Below are 20959 nucleotides of genomic sequence, written 5' to 3' on the forward strand. Positions count from 1 at the left end.
GCAACATGACAAACCCTAAAATTATGAAGAAAAGAGGAATAGAGAATATAAAGAATTAGAAATTTATACATCAAATGATTGAAACCCTAGACATACATGAAAAAGTACTTGAATTACTATTTACTAAATAAAGTTGATTGTAGCACGTGATTCTCAACTGATCAAAGAAGCCTTGATAGTCAATAAGTCAAAGAAGCTGTGATAGTCAAAGAAGTCGTGATGCTTGGATCAGTTGACTGTAGATCGATCCAGGCAACGTAGACAGGTACAGGGCCCTGGACAAGTATTGGAAGATTGTCAAGCTCCTGGTACAAAAAGAGATCCGCATGCTTGGTCGATCTAGTCGTCGTAGTACCTCCTGACTGCCGGGCCGGGCGACGTAGACCGAGGCGGCAAGGCGCCGTGCTGTAGGGCAGCGGAGACGAGGCGTCGAGCAGGTTTCTCCGTTTCTCACGTGAAGTTTTTGGCTGGGCCTAGGATCTGATGATCTGAGTATCTATTTTTTTAATGGGCTATATTGTATATACATACTATACTATGGGCCCCCCTCCTATATGGGCCCTAGGCCGTCGCCCCGCCGGCCATACGCCAGGGCCGGCCCTGTTTTTTTTGTGAAGAGGCATCTGCCTGGCCTTAAACTTAGGTCTTACAAGGTTCAAACAAGGTTAAGGAAAGAAAGGAGAGGTAGAAGATACAGGCCATCAGGTGATACATGTGATGCAGCACGGTAAGACTAACAAGAACGGTCAACAGGAAGACCGAGGCAAGGGCCGTCCACCTCTAACCATGCCCAACACCGCAAGCCGGAGGTCAGTGCACTTTGCTCGCACCCTTGATGCGAGTCCCTCCACGAGCCTTCTGTCTTGGCGCCTTGCGAGCAGGTTCCACAGTTGCAACAAAGAAACAGTTTTGTACAACAGGTCTGGGTGCCGAATGAAAATACCCTCTATCAAAGCTTTATTTCTAGTGGTCCAAAGAGCCCACGCGATAGCCCCAAGTCCCATGCATGCGAGATGTTTCTGTCACCCTCTCAGGTCTCCCGCTAGACGATAAAAATCCGAAAAACCACACGGGTTCCAATCATTCTCGGTCACCTCTCTAATCGCGCTCCATACAAATCGCGCCATAACGAACCGAAACAATATATGATCTCTATCCCCACTCTCCCGAAAACAGGGACAGTTCCCATCTCCAGGACCACGACGCTTATGAACTTGGTCCCCACTCGTAATCCTATTTGGTGCCCCTTGCCAAAGAAAGATCCCAATTTTGGCCGGTAGAGGGGCTTTCCAAATACCAGAAAGGTCGCATTGCGGGGACCCACGAAAGATCTCTTTATGTAAAGACCCATCATTGAATTGGCCGGATGAATCAAGCCGCCAAATCACCTCATCTTGCCCAGCAGAAACGTGCACGTGCTGGAGATGCGTACGTAGCTCATCCCACTCAATCATTTCAGGAGGGCCAAGGGAGCGCCAAAATCTGGGGTCCTAGCGGTCCTGGTGCCACACATCCGCCACCTCGCATTTTGGTTCCCAGCAATGGCACACAGCCGAGGGAACGCCTCCTAAAGGGGTCGATCGAGGAGCCAGCGATCCCACCAAAAAGAGATAGATCGCCCATTTCGCAATGTGAACTTAGTCCCCAGCCGTAAGAGAGGTTGTACTTTTCGAATGTCCCTCGCAAACTGAGATAAAGGGATATTGCGTTTGAACTCGAATCCATCCACAACGAGGTATTTAGCCCTAAAAATGTCAAGCCAAAGCCCGCCCTGTCCAGTTAGGGTTTTCCCTGCCCATTTGGCCATAAGGCACCAGTTCATAATTTTGGTGTTAATCACCCCCAAGCCTCCGAGCTCCTTTGGTTGGCAAATGTGTTCCCACCTCACCATGTGGTATTTTTGTTTCTGATTTTCCTTTGCCCCAAAGAATCTGGATCTCACCCTATCCGATTTATCATGAATCCCATCCCGAAGCAAGTAGAATCCCATAATGAACATTGGAATGTTAGTAAGACAATCATTAACCAGAACCAAACGACCTCCCGAAGCAAGGAACTTGCCTTGCCCAGGTCCACATGTGCCTGAGCCTTATCACCCATCGGCTGGAAATCCATCTTGGAAAGGGCCCTTGCAGAAATAGGCATCCCCAAATATTTCATGGGGATGGAGCCTAGTTAATTTTGAGGCCCGAAATCTCCTCAAAACACATGAGGATAAATTTTAGGTTCATAATGTCCCTCTCCTAAGTTTTGATGAAAATAAGAGTATCATCAGCATTCCTTCAAATGAGAAATCCCTCCAAAAATAATAGACGAGGCCACACCCAAAATATGCCCTGCCGATTTAACTCTATCCAGAATGCCTGCCAAGGCATCCGCCGTCACATTAAACATCAACGGAGAAATAGGGTCTCCCTGACGAAAGCTCCTCTTATTTCGAAAATAGGGACTGATCTGGCCATTAAGGTTGATAGCCGTTTGGCCCCCACGGACAAGTTGATGCATCCAACTTATCCAAAGCGGGTCAAAGCCCTTCTGACGCAACACCTCCTCCAAAAAGTCCCATCTCACTATATCGTACGCCTTCTCGAAATCAATTTTCAGAATAAACACCTCTTCCTTAGTTTGTCGAAACTCGTGCAACACCTCATGTAAGACGGCAACTCCGTCCAAGATACTCCTGCCTCTAAGAAATACAGATTGACCCGAGTCAATAATCTTATGTGCCACCGGGGCAAGCCAATTTGCAAAACCTTTTGCCGACAACCGAAAACTGACATTAATAAGTGTGAGAGGCCGGAACTGCCGAATGTTTTCCGCACCCTGGACCTTCGGAATAAGAGCAAGAATGCCATAATCTAGCCTTTTCATGTCTATCCTCCCCAACATAAGTTCATGGACCATCTCAGCAAATCGAGGGCCTATCATGCTCCAGAACTTCTTCTAAAAAATCACGGGGAACCCGTCTGGACTCGACGCTGTGTTCACTCTCATTGCCTTTAAGTTGGCAGTAATCTCCTCAAGCAAAAAAGGTCTAATCAGCGCTGAATTATCCAGTACAGACACCCTCCTATGGCCTGTCCACATATTCGGACCGAAAGACACAACTCCATTTCCGGATACACCCAAAAGACCTCTATAGAAACCATCCACATGGGCCCTAAGGTAAGCTTCCTCGGAGTAAGTAGTCCCGCCCTCGTGGAGGAGAGAAATCATGTACCTCCTACTTCGGCCATTGGCCGCCGCATGGAAAAATTATGTGCTAGCATCCCTATTCAACACCCACTTTTTTTGCCCATGTTGCTTCCAGTACAAATCTTCGCATGTAAAAATGAAAACCATCTCATCTTCAAGCTTGTATCTCCATGACCATTCCCCTCTAGAGAGGCCAGACACATCCGCCTTCGTGTCCAGCCCCCCATAAAGCATCCTTGCAAGCCTTAGAGAAACTGCCAAAGTTAGCCCCTCATCCTCTGAGATGATGTATAGTACGACGGATACAATGCTGCCACTCATGCATCAAGTCACACAATGGTCCGTATCTATGGGGCTTACATCCTCTCGCCTTCTCCCAAATATCATGCACTGTCTCCACAAATCCTGGTTGGAGCAGCCACTAGCATTAGAAGAAAAACCGTTTCGAAGGGCGTCTTGTTCCCTCTGCCGAATTCAGCCTACTGATCTTGCTCACTCACTCCGGACATATCATTGGAATCTCCTAAATTCAGCACTTATCATGCTCCCGTGGAAGAAGGATTGTCCCGAAACCCTCTTGATTAGAGGCCGGTCATTTTGATGCATAACATTGCCAAGATTCTTTGCAAGCGGGCTTGCCCGGAAGCTTGATTGCATTGTATCGCACTCTCTTAGTACTTTCATTAAGTAGAGATGTATAGATGAAAACTTTATGTGCAAAATATCTTTAGAGAGGCCCACAAAAAAAGGAGTCGACAATTTTCCTCAAGTTTGACATTAAAAAGGCATTTGATTCACTTTGATGGGGATATTAGTTGGAGGTCTTGTCTGCTTTTGGTTTTTGTCAGCTTTGGAAAGTCATCGTATCTACCATCCCAAGATCTTCTCACTAGTGGAGAACGAGCCTATAGTCCCGGTTCCTCAAGTGGGAATAAAGGGTAAGTACTAAAGGCTCCGGCCCTTTTGTACCGATTGGCCACACTCCGGGACTAAAGTTCCTTCATGTGGCAGTGAGCGTGTGGTTGGGGCGGAGAACCTTTAGTACTGGTTGTGTCATCAACCGGGACTAAGGAGTTTGCATTTTTTGGTTGGTGTTTATGATTTAAGAGTTTAGGGTTTATAGTATATTTTCCCGTTTTATTTTGTGTTTTACATTCAATTATCTTTCATTTCAAACATATTTTACGCTACTACATACTATACACGATGATGCATAATATAATTTCTTGTACGACCATACATATATATATATATATATATATATATATATATATATATATATATATATATATATACAATTTGTATATATAAAATTTCTCCTATACATAATTTGGAGATCATTACATGTAATGGTATTTTCCGCCTCTAGGTATGACCTCATTAAGCAAAAAATCCTGCAATTTCCTCTTGAATTGCTCGTACGTGGTTCTCTGGTAGGAGCTTCTTCCATAGTTCATCAATCTTTATACAAAGGAGATCAATATAAATATATTAGGTTGTATATATAATAGACCATCATAAAAAATTGTGAATGGTGTTTACATACCTGACGTTATGGGTCACTAAAGCGCCGGCTTTCGATCACAATGTGAATGTTCTCACAAATGTAGTATGCGCATAAATTAGTCACTTGTTCCTCCCTCATGCACTTTGCAAGAATAGAATTCATTCAGATAATAATAAAGCAAGATAATGACATTGAAACTGGAATTAAAGAGATGCGCACACCTAGCTAGTACTACTTAATTAATTATCTTGACCACTTTCCAACGCAGCTTCGGAGGCCATTCACCCCTAACCTATTTTATGAACTGTTTACAAACCCTGTCCGGCAAAGAAAATGAATAAAGGAGTTATTAACTACTTGATATATCAGAAAATGAACGAAAGGGACCGATATAGCTAGTGCAATAATGATTGAAATTACCTGTCGAGCATTTTAATTACGTTGGTGTAATCTTCAGGATTTTTACTTAGTGACTAAAGGAGCTCGTAGGGCCCCAAGCTTGACGCAACCCTACCACAACCCTTTGGTTCCGTTGGTATCACCAACCAGGACTAGAGGTCTCTCATGAACTGGGACTAAACCTGGCCATGCTCCTGGCTAGTCCTAGCAGTTGGAACCGGGACTAATGGTCACATTAGTCCCGGTGTGAAACCCAACCGAGACTAATGCTCCGGACAAAAGGTATGTTTTCTACTAGTATCTTCTTCTAGAATTTTTCTCAATGGAACTCTTGGCACCTTCATGCACATGCGTAGACTTAGACAGAAGGACCCTTTGTCCCTATTGTTGTACATTTGGGCTATCACTAGTAGAAAAGAGGGCTTTGGTCGAGGGCCTGCAATCCCATTAGTCTCGGTTCACCCACGAACCGGGACCTATGGTGTCATTGGTCCCAGTTCGTGAGGCCAGGGCGTCAGCCGGGTATCGTGGGCCATTGGTCCATGTTCGTGTAAACCCTTTGGTCCTGATTCCAGACATGAACCGGGACCCATAAACCGGAACCGTTCGTATCCCCCTTTAGTCCCGGTTGGTGGATCAAACCGGGACCAGGTGGACCGTTCGTATCCCCCTTTAGTCCCAGTTTGTAGATCAAACCGGGTCTAAGTGGCGGTGGCAACCGTTCGTATCACCCTTTAGTCCCGGTTGGTGGCTCAACCCGGGACTAAAGGCCCAAACGGTTTGCCTTCCGCTTCGTTTCTAGCGGTGAATAGCACAACCCAAGCAGAGTCTCTCGCCATTCTATGTTCTTCTTCTCTCTCGCTCTCCTTTCTTCTTCCTCTCTTATTCCCCTCTCTTCTTCCCTTCTCTTCTTCCACCATGCCAACTCGCTTTGGAGAGCTGCTCGCACATGGCAATACCAAGCTCGATGTCGTGTACACGAACGACAGTAGGGAGGTGCCGCAATTTGTTAGACAGTTGAAGGGATGGCTTGATGCCGCGATGGAGCATGAGCAATTCTTGGGGCTTGATCTGGAGTACATGACCGATCAACGAGCTGTTGCCGTCATCCAACTATGTTTCAAACTCTGTGTCTTGATCTTCCATTGGGCGAGGTATGTTTTGAGGCTTTCTTTGATCCAAGGTTATGAAAATTGCATATATATAGTGATCTCTCTAGGTTCTATTGGATAGCAATATGTAGTTTCTATATATGTTCCATTGGATAGTTAATTGAGGGTTTCTTGATCAATTCATAGGATATGAAAATTGCATACGATAGCAATATGTTCCATTTTGGAATCCTATAAAGATCAATTTATCTTTAATTGTAGTGACACAATTTTCTGCGGTGTTCTTTGATCCAAGGTTATGAAAATTGCATATAGTGATCTCTTTAGGTTTCATTGGATAGCAATATGCAGTTTCTATATATGTTCCATTGGATAGTTAATTGATGGTTTCCTGATCTATTCATAGGATATGAAAATTGCATAGGATAGCAATATGTTCCATTGGAATCCTATAAATATCAATTTCTCCTTTGTTGTAGTGAACCAATTTTTCGCGGTGTTCTTTGATACAAGGTTATGAAAAATGCATATAGTGATCTCTCTAGGATCCATTGGATAGCAATATGCAGTTTCTATATATGTTCCATTGGATAGTTAATTGAGGGTTTCTTGCATAGGATAGCAATATCTTCCATTGGAATCCTATAAAGACCAATTTCTGTTTAGTTGTAGTGAAACAATTTTCCTTGTTGCATATTTGCAAAACCGTGGGAGAATATATATATGTCATAGTTAATTGACGGTTTCTTGATCAATTCGTAGGATATGAAAATTGCATAGGATAGCAATATGTTCCATTTGAATCCTAAAGACAATTTTCTCTTTAGTTGTAGTGAAACATTTTTCCTTGTTGCTGTAGTATGTAACATTTGTTCCATTTTTATTTGTTGTTGTTGAAGTAGTGACAAGCATTGTCTAGAACTCATGGACTTCCTTCGCAACGGCATAAGTTTTTCTAGCGTTGATATATCACTACTAGGAATAGGCCTGCTAGTGGCGCACCTGTTTTGGCTACTAATGGGGCACTACACGTGCGCCACTAGCATCACGCCTTTAGAATTTTTACTAACGGCGCACCATAGGTGCGCCATTAGTATCTAGTATACTAATGGCGCACCAGGCAGTGCGCCATTAGTATAGCTCATGGTGCGCCATTAGTATCTGGTATACTAATGGCGCACCAGGCAGTGCGCCATTAGTGTAGCTCATGGTGCGCCATTAGTATCTGGTATACTAATGGCGCACCAGACAGTGCGTCATTAGTATAGCTCATGGTGCGCCATTATTATGCCTCCCAGGGCCATATTTACCCGTGTGCTCTGGCTTACTAATGGCGCACTAGTTGATGATGCACCACTAGTGTGCTCTTTGCAGTGCGCCACTAAAGTGTTGAGTGGTGCGCCACTAGTATGAATATTAGGTATTTTTTTCCTGATATTTGCACAGGTTACAAAACATATTACTGCATAGAATATAGAGAGCACAACATATAAACAACAGATTTATCGAATACAATAGAAGATCAGTCTCCAAATACAATTCATCATATTAGTCTCCGAATACAATTCATCAATAATGCTAGAACAAGGTACTATATAAACACTCCTATATTTCTTCCATAGCGAGAGACAAATGAGACAACAAACAACAAGCGAGCAGGCCAGAGACAATTTGGCATGATATGCAACCTGAGAGCGACAAAAATAAAAGCATGGATTCCAGCGGTGAACTATGAGGTGCAGCTCGTCAGGAAAGGCCGAAGGGCTCGGATATGCTTTTGCTCCTGCTACCGCAAGCTTCCGGTCCTCTATGGGAGGCCGAGGCGCCGCATCAAGGGCCAACAATAGGACGCATGTGGAGCCCATGACAACCTTCATGGGTACATACAAGAAACTGAGTTACATCAGTTTTAAGCCAACAACACAACAAACAAATAATTGAGAGCTTACAGTAGGCAAGTAAGGTGTACACAAAAGGAACTGAAGTTGTGTTGATAAAATAACTTAAGACGCCCAAACATATGGAAAAGCATTTATAACTAACAACTCGTGTGCATTCTTGTATATTTGATAGTTAACTAAAAATAATTTATCATTGCTGGAAAAGACACAAATAATCTCTATGAAGAAAAGTGCAAATCAAGATAAGCACATCATAAGCAAATCAAGATAAGCACATCATGCTTAAAAAGTGTCAATGCCACATATGTTTCATTTTGCCTCACTACAACATGAACTACTTTCTAGTAGAACAGATTCACACACAAAGTACAACAAGAATAGATGGAAGAGTCTGAACAGTAATAAAAAAAACTTAAAGAGACGGCATAACAACTTGTGCACATAAGCTCACCTTAGCTTTTAGGCCTCAAAAGTAAAAATAATTCAGAGCAAGCAAGATAGTGATAAGAAATGTGAATAATACCTGATTAATAACCCAGGCGATGATGGGACGCTTTTCCTGTCCAAGATATTTACTGTTCCCCACTATTTTTGGGGAGAGGTTTATTAGTACATCTGGCTTCCTTCTTAAAGTCAAGACAAGCACAACAAATATTGCAACCTGACAAAACAAATTTTTGGTTAAATAGTGAAGTCAAAACATCAACTCAACAAGTAATCATAAGTTCAACACTCAAGAAAATTATGCTGGTCAAGATGAAAGATCAACAATACAGTTCTTTGTGTTTCCAGAAACTGTAGAACTTTTGTCAATTGATGAGAAGGACTCATGCAAAGATGAATGAAATTCCTAAAGTGAATCAAGGAGATCGTAAAGAACTACAGGTCTGCAACAGGAAGATGTTAGTTCACTTTCAATACTCTGATTAATAGCAGGAAGATGTTAGAACATGGGAAGGTAACACTCGGATCGATAGCAGGAAGATGTTAGAACATGGCAATGTATATCAAGAAAAATAACCTTATCTAGTTGAGTAGCCTTTTCAGCTTTCTCCAATCTTCGGAGATCGCGCTGAGTTTTCTTCCTCGGGACTATCATTATCTTCTCTCTAACAGAGCAAAAGAATGTGTTTAGCAACTTCCTTTTGCAGTATCTGCCTCTATAATTCAGCAGCCCTTGATGTGTACTTTGAATCGACTTTCCCACTGCCCTCTGTCCACCCATGCTGTTTAAAGAAGGCATCTGCACGATTGTTGCCTCCAAAAGACATCATCTTTAGCTGATCTGGAGTCCATGAGTCCAGGTTCGTTAACCTACATACGAAATATAATGTACAGTTTGAGTTTTGTGTAAGAGAGAGGGGAAACAACATGAAACTGATGGTAGGCACAAAAGGCAAATAGTAGCAGAAAGTTGTTATCCTGGAACTTGGTAATCACGAGAAAAAGGTTTACTCTTGGCACAACAAATTGACAAAACATAGACAACAAAATGAGTAACGCGTCAGCAGGTGGTGGTGGTGATTGCAAGGAGTAATGCATTAGCAGCAGATCATATCACCATGCAGTGGATCCATGGAGTTTCTTCTCAAGAATGTAGAGAAAACGTAGGATGACCCTCGCACTCTTTTCTGTGACCCAAGACTAGGAAGCATATAGCACAAAGGGCAAACTTAACATTGCTTTAACTTTGAAAAATAGACAAAGCTCACACTGTTGATCGGCTTAGGAATGCATGATATGTATATGTTAGGAGACCAATGTGCCACTTGTGGACTATTAGAGGTTGGTTGTTGTACCAAGACGAAGCAAGCCCGCTCTCAACTCCATCTTAGCCTTAGTTTTTTTTCCTAGCAAACGATATGGGCATCGGTGTGTGTTTGGCTCTCTGCCGCCGAGGGCATAAAGGCTCGTCCCAGGTTTAATCCATTCTTATGTCAGGTGGCTGGATGTCGGCCATTGGGATTGGATCACACGAACGCAGCAAAGAGATTAGTTTTAGGTCGACCAAGCAGGGAGTATGGATGCTTGGTGGTGAATGAATCGAGCATTGGAATTGAATTGATCATGGTGCGGGGCATGTATCGATGAGATCGAGTAGCGGTAAGATCTGGAGGGAAGCAAGTTGTACCTGACGAATGCGATGTGTACTCCGAGGCTGCGGTGGAAGGTGGAGCAGTCGAGGCAGAGGAAGATGCCGTAGGTGACGGATGCCCATGTAGTGTTCTTGGCGTTGTAGTCGAAGCACATCTTCCATAGCCATAGCACATATGGATCAGATCTGTACTGAGGCGGTGGCTCGCAGATCTGGCTGGCTGAGCTAACCGGTAGGTAGGAAGGGGGGTGGGAGGGTAGGAGGAAGAAGAGGTATACACACCTTTTTCCCAGGTTTGGCCTTGAGGCGGCGGAAGACGGCGGTCTTGTCGTTGAAGGCGTCGAACGCCATGGCTCCGCCGCGATGGGTGGAGATCTGGCTTGGGGCTGGTAGGGGTCGTGGGTGGCAGAGAGATCTTTTTTTTGTAAAAGTACTAATGGTGCACCACCTACAAATGCGCCATTAGTAACACTGATTACTAATGGCGCACTAGCTAGTGATGCGCCATTAGTAGTTTTGCAAAAAAAATTATAGTAGTGGCGCACCACCTACAAATGCGCCATTAGTAACCCTAGTTACTAATGGCGCACTGGCTGGTGGTGCGCCATAAGTAGTTTTGTAAAAAAAATAAAAAAAATTATAGTAGTGGCGCACTGGGTGAGTGGTGCGCCATTACTAGTTAAACTAGTAATGGCGCACTCTGACCCGGTGCGCCATTAGTAATTTTGCCAAAAAAAATAGTAGTGGCGCACCGAGTGTTTGGTGCACGATTAGTGTCCATCACACTAATGGCACACCTGCACATGGTGCGTCACTGCTATATAGTAGTGGCGCACTACTTGTGTGGTGCGCCATTAATGTATATATCATCTATACCCCTTTTCCTAGTAGTGTATGGAACGACAAGCTGAAGATAAGGCACAACTTCGGTATTGAGATACCAGCTGATTGCCACATTGATTTTCAACAGAAATTCAGGCTTTGACATGACATGACTTCGATGGCTCATATGGCAGTCGCCTTGATCGACGAGGAGTATGCTGTTATGAAGACCAAATTCCCAAGGTCTCAGCACATACATTGGAAGAGGACCCCACTTGACCCTATGAACATTCAGTATGCAGCAAAAGATGCATACGTTTCATACGAGTTGTACGACAAGATTCGAGTCATCAACTATGGCGAGCATCACCTCACACCAGGTTGGGGACATTCTGATTTAGACGATTCAGACGAGTAGTGTTCACAATGGCGAACACTTGTATATATATATCTATGCTAGTCATTATTATGTATTGTTTGGACAAGTATTATTGTGTACTGCTTGGACCAATTTATATATGTCTAGTTTCTGTTTGTGCCATTATAGTTTCCAAATTTGAATGGTTTAGGCCTTTCTAACTTCATTTGCTACTTTTGATGGGAATCATACATTTCGACCACATATATATAGAAAAAGTCTTGAGTTTAAATAAGTTCAAAAAATGAAATCCCTTTTGTAACAGATCTATTTTTGATTAAAACAGTCATTTAAGATAACCTAAAACCTACTAAATTGAATATAATGATAAAACATAGTAATATTAAATAGCAAGAAAAAGAATCACTCAAAAATCTATTTTTTAGTAAAGTTATTCACAAAATAACATAAATAAAGTAAAAAATGAAACAAAAAAACTAGATTTTTTTTAAAATGCCACCTACTCGGCCACCACGGCTTGAAAACGACTAGAAACCCAGCCACAGAGTTGGGCCTGGATCCAAGCCCGCATAAGGCCCAATAGGCCCACAGGCAGTGACAAATTAGGCCCGGAAGCCTGCAGTTGAGAGAAGCTCGAGAGGATCTGCGCACCAGCGCTTTTAAACCACTCTCGGGCTCTCTTGTCTAGCGAGGTGGGACTAAACATCCAATCGCACCGCGGCTGTGGCAGGCACAAGCCTTTAGTCCCGGTTTGTGCCACCAACCAACACGAAAGACGCCCTTTCCTGTCGGTTGTTGGCACTAACCGGGATTAAAAGTCTCTTCTTCCCGCCCTTTGGGCTGCTGAAAATTTACATTTTAGTCCCGATTTGTAGCACCAACCGGGACGAAAGGTAAATTTCAATTTCTAGGTCATTTAGCTCAAACAATGAGTAAATGTATGAAAAATACTAAATGAAGTCAGAAAGCGCTGAAAATTGATGATGTGGCCTTGAATGGTACATTTTAAACACACAGAAAGTCTTGAGTTCAAATAAGTTCAAAAAATAGAATCCCTTTTTGTAACAAATGAGTTTTTGTAAGAAACCGTGATACTACAAGAAATATGCTCATACATGACGTTCTTTAAGATGTCGTTGATGAATTCGTCATAAATCTATGACGATTTCATCCGAGATTGTCGTAAACCATTTGAGGGGATCAAATCTACATATAAATTACGATGATGTGAGTCAAAAATGTTGTAACCGTATAAGATGAGATCGTCATAACTTTTATGACGATTATAAAAATGTCGTAACATGTTCTAACTATGTTGACATGTCACTCCTGGGTCCATTCTATCCCACCTCATCCTAGTTTGTGAAGCAACCTGCTATTCTGTCATTCCAAAAAATCTCGAAAAAATCTCATAAATACTTTGGCTCATATATTCCTCAAATATGTGAAAACCCTTCCTTCCATAGTTCAAAAATAATTCAGCAATATTCATTTTCCTATTCTGTTCAGAATAGCAATTTGTGAAGGAAGTGCTATTTCTATTTCTTTGATTACCCTCATATTTTTGGGCACTCTTTCCTATCCAAATCATTATCTCATGAAAGTTTTACAATGCCTTAATGTGCCCAAAACTCATTTTGGGCATTCGGAAAATGAAAAACGAAATTTTCGTGCAAAGAAAATGAAAGCTCCCTTTAAAAACATTGTTTGTCATTCTAATATGCAGCCTTGTATATAATAAGACATCATTTCTTTGAAATTTTCACGTGAAATTATAAAATAAAAAGAAAAGAAAAATACATTTCATACGTTTTATTCTCATTGGTGGAATTAGTTGTCACACAGATCGATGACATGGCATCCATTCATCCACCTATCCATCCATCCATCTATCTATAGAAAAAAGGAAAAAAGAAAAGGGAAATCCCCACCCGCAGCCCAACTACCCAAAGCCTAAGTCAGATCTCATCGAACCCTCCTCCTCCCCATCCCCCTCCTCTCGCCGCCACCACCTCCTCCCCATCCCCCTCTGCCACCTGCATCTTCCACCGCGTTCGCGTGGCCGCCTGTGCACTCCGTGCGCTCCGCACCCTCCAGGGTCGAGGCGCCACCACCCGCCACCGAGGCCGACCACCGCGTCCTACTCTACTACACCTCCCTCGACGTCATCTAGGGCACCTACGATGACTGCCGCGCCGCACGCCATCCCGCGGGGGCTCTGCGCCTCCGTCGACGAGCGCGACCTTGCCATGGACGCGTGCTACCTCGAGGAGCTCACGACGCTCCCCCCGCGCGCCTGCCGGGTCACGCTCCCGTAGGTCTTCGTCGGGGGCTGCCACCTCAGCAGTGCCGAGGAGCTCCGCCACTTGCATGAGTCGGGCGAGCTCCGATGCATCGTGGCTGGCGCCACGTCCCTCACTGCCTGCGGCTGGTGCGGCGGCGAGCGGTGCGTCCTGTGCGGTAGCTGCGACAGGCGCCACAAGCGATACAACCTTAAGGGTGGCGGCGGGTTCTGCACCTGCACAGGCTGCAACAAGAACGGCCTCGTCCGGTCCACATCAACGGGTAGTACCAGTACCACTTACTTACTCTTTGCAAGCTATGCTCGGGACATTTAAATCTGAATCTGAGTTCGTTTGGTTACGTGACCCAAGTAAATGGTTCATAACAGGCTTTTTTGTCTCTTTATCATCTTGTAAATAAGTGAAAGATTATTGTAGGCATCTGAATGTTCCACCTGAAAAAATGGAAGAGAAATTTCAGTTGATATAAATAAATTAGCATATGCATTGCACCATGAATGTGATGAGAGACCCAAAGTTGTAGGTGCATGAAGGATGCATTTGCCACGCTCTCCTAAAAATGCCATGTGCTTCCTTGAAGTTTCCTCCACATGCAAAATAAATAGTAGTACAATGATATGGATGCAGATATCATCTGCACGTACAGTGTACACACGGTGTGTGTGCTCGTGCATCAGCCGTAGATCGGTAGATGAGAATACATATTGTTACTGGTCATCATGTCATGTGTGCAAGTGCAACCGATCTGGAACTCTATGGATGGAGACACACCCTAGCTTTATCATCTTGTAAATCAATAAATTGACTGAAACTTCCATTTTCCGTAACAGTATGTTATCAGGAAGAAGTATGGGCAGGATGCCACCAATGTCGGAGATGAAGGTGGTTTTGCTCCTAACATTCAGGTATTCCCCTGTTCTTATAGGTTTGAGATGAGATTCTTATGTCTTGGTGTTTTGATGTACTCCCTCCGTCCTAAAATAATTACAATTTTATATTAGAGATAGTATAAAGTTGAGAGTGAACATGCCACAGATATGTGAAATAGTTTTATGATGTGTCTTTGTCCGTTTTGACATATTGAGTGTTTCTCTTCATCTATGGCAGAAACAAAAATAAGGAGCCGCCTTCAGTGGACCTTTCACGGAGTAAATCACAGCGTCAAGAGGCTTCGTATGGCACATATTCTGATGATGAGACCATAGGATCTCTGCTTAGGTAAGCTCATTCAGCTTCATATACATAAAAAAGATCACTGAATGTTCATGATGTCAGTTGTTAAAACTCATTGATTTATATGCTATGATTTTCTTCCCTCAACACATTTTACTAGGACTAACTACTTTTGTTTTCTCTTATATTGTTTCTATATTATGCACTTATGGCAAGTGAAAACTGAAAAGAGTCAATAACCAGTGAGAGTATCTTACTATATCATCTCCAATAATAATTACTATAGTACTTGATGCTGCCTTCTTTTTGACACGCTATGTTTTTATTCCCTCAACACATTGGACTGGGATTAATAACTTCTATTTTTAATCAGTAGAGGGAAGAAGAATAGGTTATCGACATCAGATATTACAGAGAATAAACCAGAACACCTAGATTCCCCGAAGAACATTGCTCTGGGCGTTGGGACTATCGGTTCAAATGTCATGTAAGCTCCTATAAGTTGTATACCTCACATACTTGGAATAGCTTAATATCCGAGGGTGTATGTTTTCTCTTATATTGTTTCCATATTATGCACTTATGCTTAGTGAAAACTGACAACAGTCAATAACCAGTGAGAGTACCTTACTATATCATGTACAATAATAATTACTATAGTATTTGACGCTGCCTTCTTTTTTGACACACTGAGTGTTCCCCTTCATCTTTAGGTATACTCTGCTAAGTTTTAATTAGCTTTAAGGTTGAGTAATGGGGTGCGCTTCTTGGTAGCGTAATTCAGCGATGTACGTTGCCTAGAGATACTTTGGGTTAAGATTCTAGCACGAACCATTCTTTGATATGGTTTTTGCATTCAACTTGTCCATGCATATCTTAGCACTGAACTGAATTTTGTCTGGATAGTGGTATTTGGGATGCCATGAGGTATCTGATGCTTGATATGCTTTCATGGCCTTGTTTCTCGTTAGATTGGCAGACATCGAGAAGGAAACGGGTTTTTGCGACACTGGCTGCTCTCATACAAGGAGCTTCCTGTTACTATACTCTCGTTTACACATATCAACTATATTGTTCTTTCTGTAGCTGGTTTCTGTGGTTGATTCATCAGCGATGATCAACACTTATTAGGTGTCTCATGATATAGTATATTATTAAACTATGCATATTCAGCATCTGAAGTCATGTTTTTGTATCTCTACCGACTCTTAATTTTTTTAGTTGGTTCTCTCTGTGATGATGAAAACAGATGACGAGTTTGATGTAGTCCATTCTATTAAACCATGTTGACAATCGAGGCATTTGTCTGAGAGAGCATTAATTTGTTTATTTTTTATTTTTTTATTTTCAAATATGACTCTTTTTTACATTAAAACAGACAATTTGTGATCTATTTGATGATAATTTCCTCCTACTTATTCTGAATGTCTAGTAAGCAGCACATTCTGTCATGGATGCTGTATAGTTGTCTTGTCTTAAATAAATAGAAACTCCTACACCATTTTTTGTTTGCTGTGAGAAGTGATTATATCATATCCATACCACGTTTCTGCACTTACTCTGATGATCAATTGCTTTTTTCCTTGGATTATATGGACTTGAGGATACTTTCCCCAAATTATCGACTATGACTATACAATGCGCAAATGTAATCCACCAGGATTCCAAGCCAGAAATCTGATCCATCTTATATGTTTTACTATTGTCTTCTAGTTAATATTTTGAGTGCTAGTCGGGTTTCCTTTCTCCAATCTGGCTAAAGAATTACCCCGGTTGACACCAGAAATCAACTCAGCATCAAGCTCTATCTAAATCAATAGTGCTCTTTGGTAGTCCCTTTTTCATGTTTTCATTTGATTCGATCTAAAACTTCTGAAGGTAATAAATTAGAGTCTCTGGTGCACTTATTGATAGCGTAATTTAGTGATGTATGTTGCCGAAAGGATTTTTTGGGCTAATATTCTTACACCCTGGTTTGCACTTGGTTATCAGAGTAATGTGGAGTAGCTTGTTTTGTATTATCTTACATGTCTGCTAATTATTGTGTCATTGACTCCTAATTGTGTCAGTGCTTAAATTCCTCCAGTAAAGCGAAAATACCATAAAGATATTGAGTTTTCTTGTCTGCATTTCCTTTGTCCAGAATTTCCTGGAACAATCTTAGATAGTTTGAAGTTTAATTTTCAGTTTGTGTGACCTGTTTAGGTTGGACTAATTATACTCCAGAATTTATATCTCAGAATTTTTAACATCACCTTCAGGATGAACACATATATTTTTATTTCTAATATTTTTTATATTTGTTTCCTTTTGATTGATTCATGTGCAGTGTAATGTTCTTGTAGGTTGACAAGTTGTGGCATCTCGAGCATGCCTCATAGGAGAGCGGAATGAAGTCCAATGTACTGTTGGGATAGTAGCAGATGTGCCATTATTCTATTGTGCAATTTTGTTGTTCTTGCTATATTCTTGTGTAAGGAAATGTATTCATGAGATGATTTATTGTGTTATGTAAACCCGGGATATGTATTTTGTGATGTTATATGATGGATGATTTTAATTCGACTTGGACTTTTTTGATTTGAATATGAAGTAGTGTTGGATTTAATACTAGACAAATAATTGGGTTGAAAAGGCCCAACAAATAGAAATGAATCCAAATTTTGGAACAAAAAGTTGCCGAATTCAAAAATGAAAAAGGGCCAAAAATGAAACTGGACGAAATGTATTTGGGTACTAAAAGGCCAGGGCCCAAATTATAATGATATAAAAAATTCGAAGAAAATACTAGAAGTGGTTGTAAATAGGCTAAGGCCCAAAAAGAAGGCCAATAAGAAAAAGTCCAAAAAAATAAAACCAGCCCATGTGATCAATAGAAATGGGTTGGGCTGATTTGAACCATGACATTTTGATTTCGTCGTAATTTTGCCACGTAGGACTGGGTTTGATTGTCAACGACGATTTAGGGTCGTCATAAAGGTTACGACAATCCAGGAATCATCGTAAAAGTTATGATGATTTTAATCAAAACATCGCTGCTGTTCATTTGTGACGCTCCGTTTTTACGCTTGGTTTTTCGTCGTGAGATCGTCATAAATTAAAAACCGTGACGATGTAGCGACGGAAAAATAGCATCGTGTATTAGCATATTCCTTGTAGTGATACTTCGAAAGAGAATGTCTGATTTGTACATGAAGTACATCCAGTTTTTGCCTCAACCCTCTCAACTTTTTATCACATGCTATGTGGGTGAAATGATGATACCATGCCAACTTTCAACCTATTCAGACTTCATTTGTAGAGCTTTTCAATTTCTAGGTTATTTAGCTAAAAAAATCAGTAAATGCATGAAAAATACCAAATGAACTCAGGAAGTGTTGAAAATTAAAGATGTGGCCTTGAATGGTGCATTTTGAACACACAACAAGTCTTGAGTTCAAATAAGTTCAATAAATATAAATCCCTTTTGTAACACATGAGTTTTCGTAAGAAACCCTCATACTTTGAAAGAGATTGTCAGATTTGTACACGAAGTGTATCCAGTTTTTGCCGCAACCCTCTCAACTTTTCAGCACATGCTATGTGGGTGAAATGATGATAGCATGCCAACTTTCAACCTGTTGAGAGGTCATTTGTAGTGCTTTTCAATTTCTGGGTCATTTAGCTCAAAACAAATCAGTAAATGCATGAAAAATACCAAATGAACTCAGAAAGTGTTGAAAATTGATGATGTGGCCTTGAATGTTTCATTTTGAACACACAAAAAGTTTTGAGTTCAAATAAGTTCAAAAAAATGAAATCCATTTTGTAACACATGAGTTCTCGTAAGAAACCGTGATACTTCGGAAGAGATTGTCCGTTTTGTACACGAAGTGCATCTAGTTTTTGCCGCAACCCTCTCAACTTTTTAGCACATGCTATGTGGGTGAAATGATGATAACATGCCAACTTTCAACCTATTCAGAGTTCATTTGTTGTGCTTTTCAATTTCCGGGTCATTTAGGTCAAAAAATCAATAAATGCATGAAAAAACCAAAAGAACTAAGAACGTGTTGAAAATTGCTGATGTGGCCTTGAATGGTTCATTTTGAACACAAAAAAAAGTCTTGAGTTCAAATAAGTTCAAGAAAATGAAATCCCTTTTGTAACAGATGAGTTTTCGTAAGAAACCCTCATACTTCGAAAGAGATTGTAGGATTTGTACACGAAGTACATCCAGTTTTTGCCGCAACCCTGTCAACTTTTGAGCACATGCTATGTGGGTGAAATGATGATAGCATGCCAACTTTCAACCTGTTGAGAGGTCATTTGTAGTGCTTTTCAATTTCTGGGTCATTTAGCTCAAAACAAATCAGTAAATGCATGAAAAATACCAAATGAACTCAGAAAGTGTTGAAAATTGATGATGTGGCCTTGAATGTTTCATTTTGAACACACAAAAAGTTTTGAGTTCAAATAAGTTCAAAAAAATGAAATCCATTTTGTAACACATGAGTTCTCGTAAGAAACCGTGATACTTGGGAAGAGATTGTCCGTTTTGTACACGAAGTGGATCCAGTTTTTGCCGCAACCCTCTCAACTTTTTAGCACATGCTATGTGGGTGAAATGATGATAACATGCCAACTTTCAACCTATTCAGAGTTCATTTGTTGTGCTTTTCAATTTCCGGGTCATTTAGGTCAAAAAATCAATAAATGCATGAAAAAACCAAAAGAACTAAGAACGTGTTGAAAATTGCTGATGTGGCCTTGAATGGTTCATTTTGAACACAAAAAAAAGTCTTGAGTTCAAATAAGTTCAAGAAAATGAAATCCCTTTTGTAACACATGAGTTTTCGTAAGAAACCCTCATACTTCGAAAGAGATTGTAGGATTTGTACACGAAGTACATCCAGTTTTTGCCGCAACCCTGTCAACTTTTGAGCACATGCTATGTGGGTGAAATGATGATACCATGCCAACTTTCAACCTATTCAGAGTTCATTTGTAGTGCTTTTCAATTTCTGGCTCATTTAGCTCCAAAAAATCTGTAAATGCATGAAAAATACCAAATGAACTCAGAAAGTGTTCAAAATCGATCATGTGGCCTTGAATGGTGCATTTTGAACACACACAAAGGATTGATTACAAATAAGTTCAAAAAATAAAATCCCTTTTGTAACAGAAGAGTTTTCGTAAGAATCCTTGATACTTCGACACAGATTGTCCGATTTGTACACGAAGTGCATCTAGTTTTTGCCGCAATCCTCTCAACATTTTAGCACATGCTATGTGGGTGAAATGATGATACCATGCCAACTTTCAACCTATTCAGAGTTCATTTGTAGTGCTTTTCAATTTATGGCTCATTTAGCTCAAGAAATCAGTAAATGCTTGAAAAATACCAAATGAACTCACAAAGTGTTGAAAATTGATGATGTGGTCTTGAATGGTTCATTTTGAACATATAAAAAGTCTTGAGTTCAAATAAGTTCAAGCCCGTAGAAGGCTCAATAGGCCCACAGGCAGTGACAAATTTGGCCCGGAAGCCTGCAGTGGAGAGGAGCTCGAGAGTATGTGCGCACCAGCGCTTATAATCCACTCCTGGGCTCTCTCGGCTAGCGAGGTGGGACTAAACTGTTGGAATTATGCCCGTCCTCCTCCTCCTCATCGTCGCCGCCCCCGAGACTTTGCCGTCGCTGAACCCGCTGTCGCCGCCGTCCCGAGCCCGTTCACCTCGTCGTCGCCGCCGCCTGGAGCCCGTCCTCCTCCTCGTAGTCGCCACCACTCCCGAGCCGTCGCCATCGCTGCCGCCCCCGAGCCATTGCCGTCGCCGCCCCTGCTCCAGTCCTCCTCGTCATCACCGCCGTCCCCGAGCCCGTCGTCGCCGCCCCCGCGCACATCGCCATTGCCGCCCCGAGCCCATCGTCATCGCCCCCGAGCCCATCGCCGTCGCCCGAAACCCGTCGTCATCGCCGCCCCAAGCCCGTCGTCGTCGCCCCCAAGCCCGTCGTCGTCGTCGCTGCCCCCCGAACCCGTCATCATCGCCGCCCCGAGCCCATCGGCCCCGGTGAGCTCCACCGCTACCTAATTA

The 20959-nt window shown here is 41.9% G+C and overlaps 1 protein-coding gene, 1 non-coding gene and 2 pseudogenes across 4 annotated transcripts; 3 read left to right on the forward strand and 1 right to left on the reverse strand.

The window, feature by feature from the left end:
- Nucleotides 1–7714: 7714 nt before the first annotated feature.
- Nucleotides 7715–10609, reverse strand: LOC123410480 (ADP-ribosylation factor GTPase-activating protein AGD10-like). 3 transcript variants are annotated; one of them, XM_045103430.1, is made up of 6 exons: nucleotides 10492–10599; nucleotides 10246–10364; nucleotides 9303–9428; nucleotides 9136–9223; nucleotides 8638–8775; nucleotides 7715–8084 (listed from the first exon to the last, which is right to left on the reverse strand). In XM_045103430.1, exons 1-6 carry the CDS (start codon nucleotides 10558–10560, stop codon nucleotides 7716–7718), a joined length of 909 nt encoding a protein of 302 aa, XP_044959365.1. In that variant the 5' UTR covers nucleotides 10561–10599; the 3' UTR covers nucleotide 7715. The 3 variants fall into 3 exon arrangements, with proteins under 3 accessions (XP_044959365.1, XP_044959371.1, XP_044959378.1); XM_045103443.1 differs by having other exon boundaries at nucleotides 7943–8106; nucleotides 10492–10609; XM_045103436.1 differs by lacking the exons at nucleotides 10246–10364; nucleotides 10492–10599 and having other exon boundaries at nucleotides 9136–9414.
- Nucleotides 10610–13408: 2799 nt separating this feature from the next.
- On the forward strand, nucleotides 13409–15989 carry LOC123399030 (annotated as a pseudogene).
- Nucleotides 15990–16114: 125 nt separating this feature from the next.
- On the forward strand, nucleotides 16115–16201 carry LOC123424115. Its single transcript, XR_006621605.1, has one exon. It is a non-coding gene; the product is annotated as a small nucleolar RNA SNOR75 (small nucleolar RNA).
- A 277-nt stretch (nucleotides 16202–16478) lies between these two features.
- Nucleotides 16479–16572, forward strand: LOC123423037 (annotated as a pseudogene).
- The last annotated feature ends 4387 nt before the right edge of the window (nucleotides 16573–20959 follow it).

This window comes from Hordeum vulgare, chromosome 1H, assembly GCF_904849725.1.
Source record: "Hordeum vulgare subsp. vulgare chromosome 1H, MorexV3_pseudomolecules_assembly, whole genome shotgun sequence".
NCBI classification, from domain to species: Eukaryota; Viridiplantae; Streptophyta; class Magnoliopsida; order Poales; family Poaceae; genus Hordeum; species Hordeum vulgare.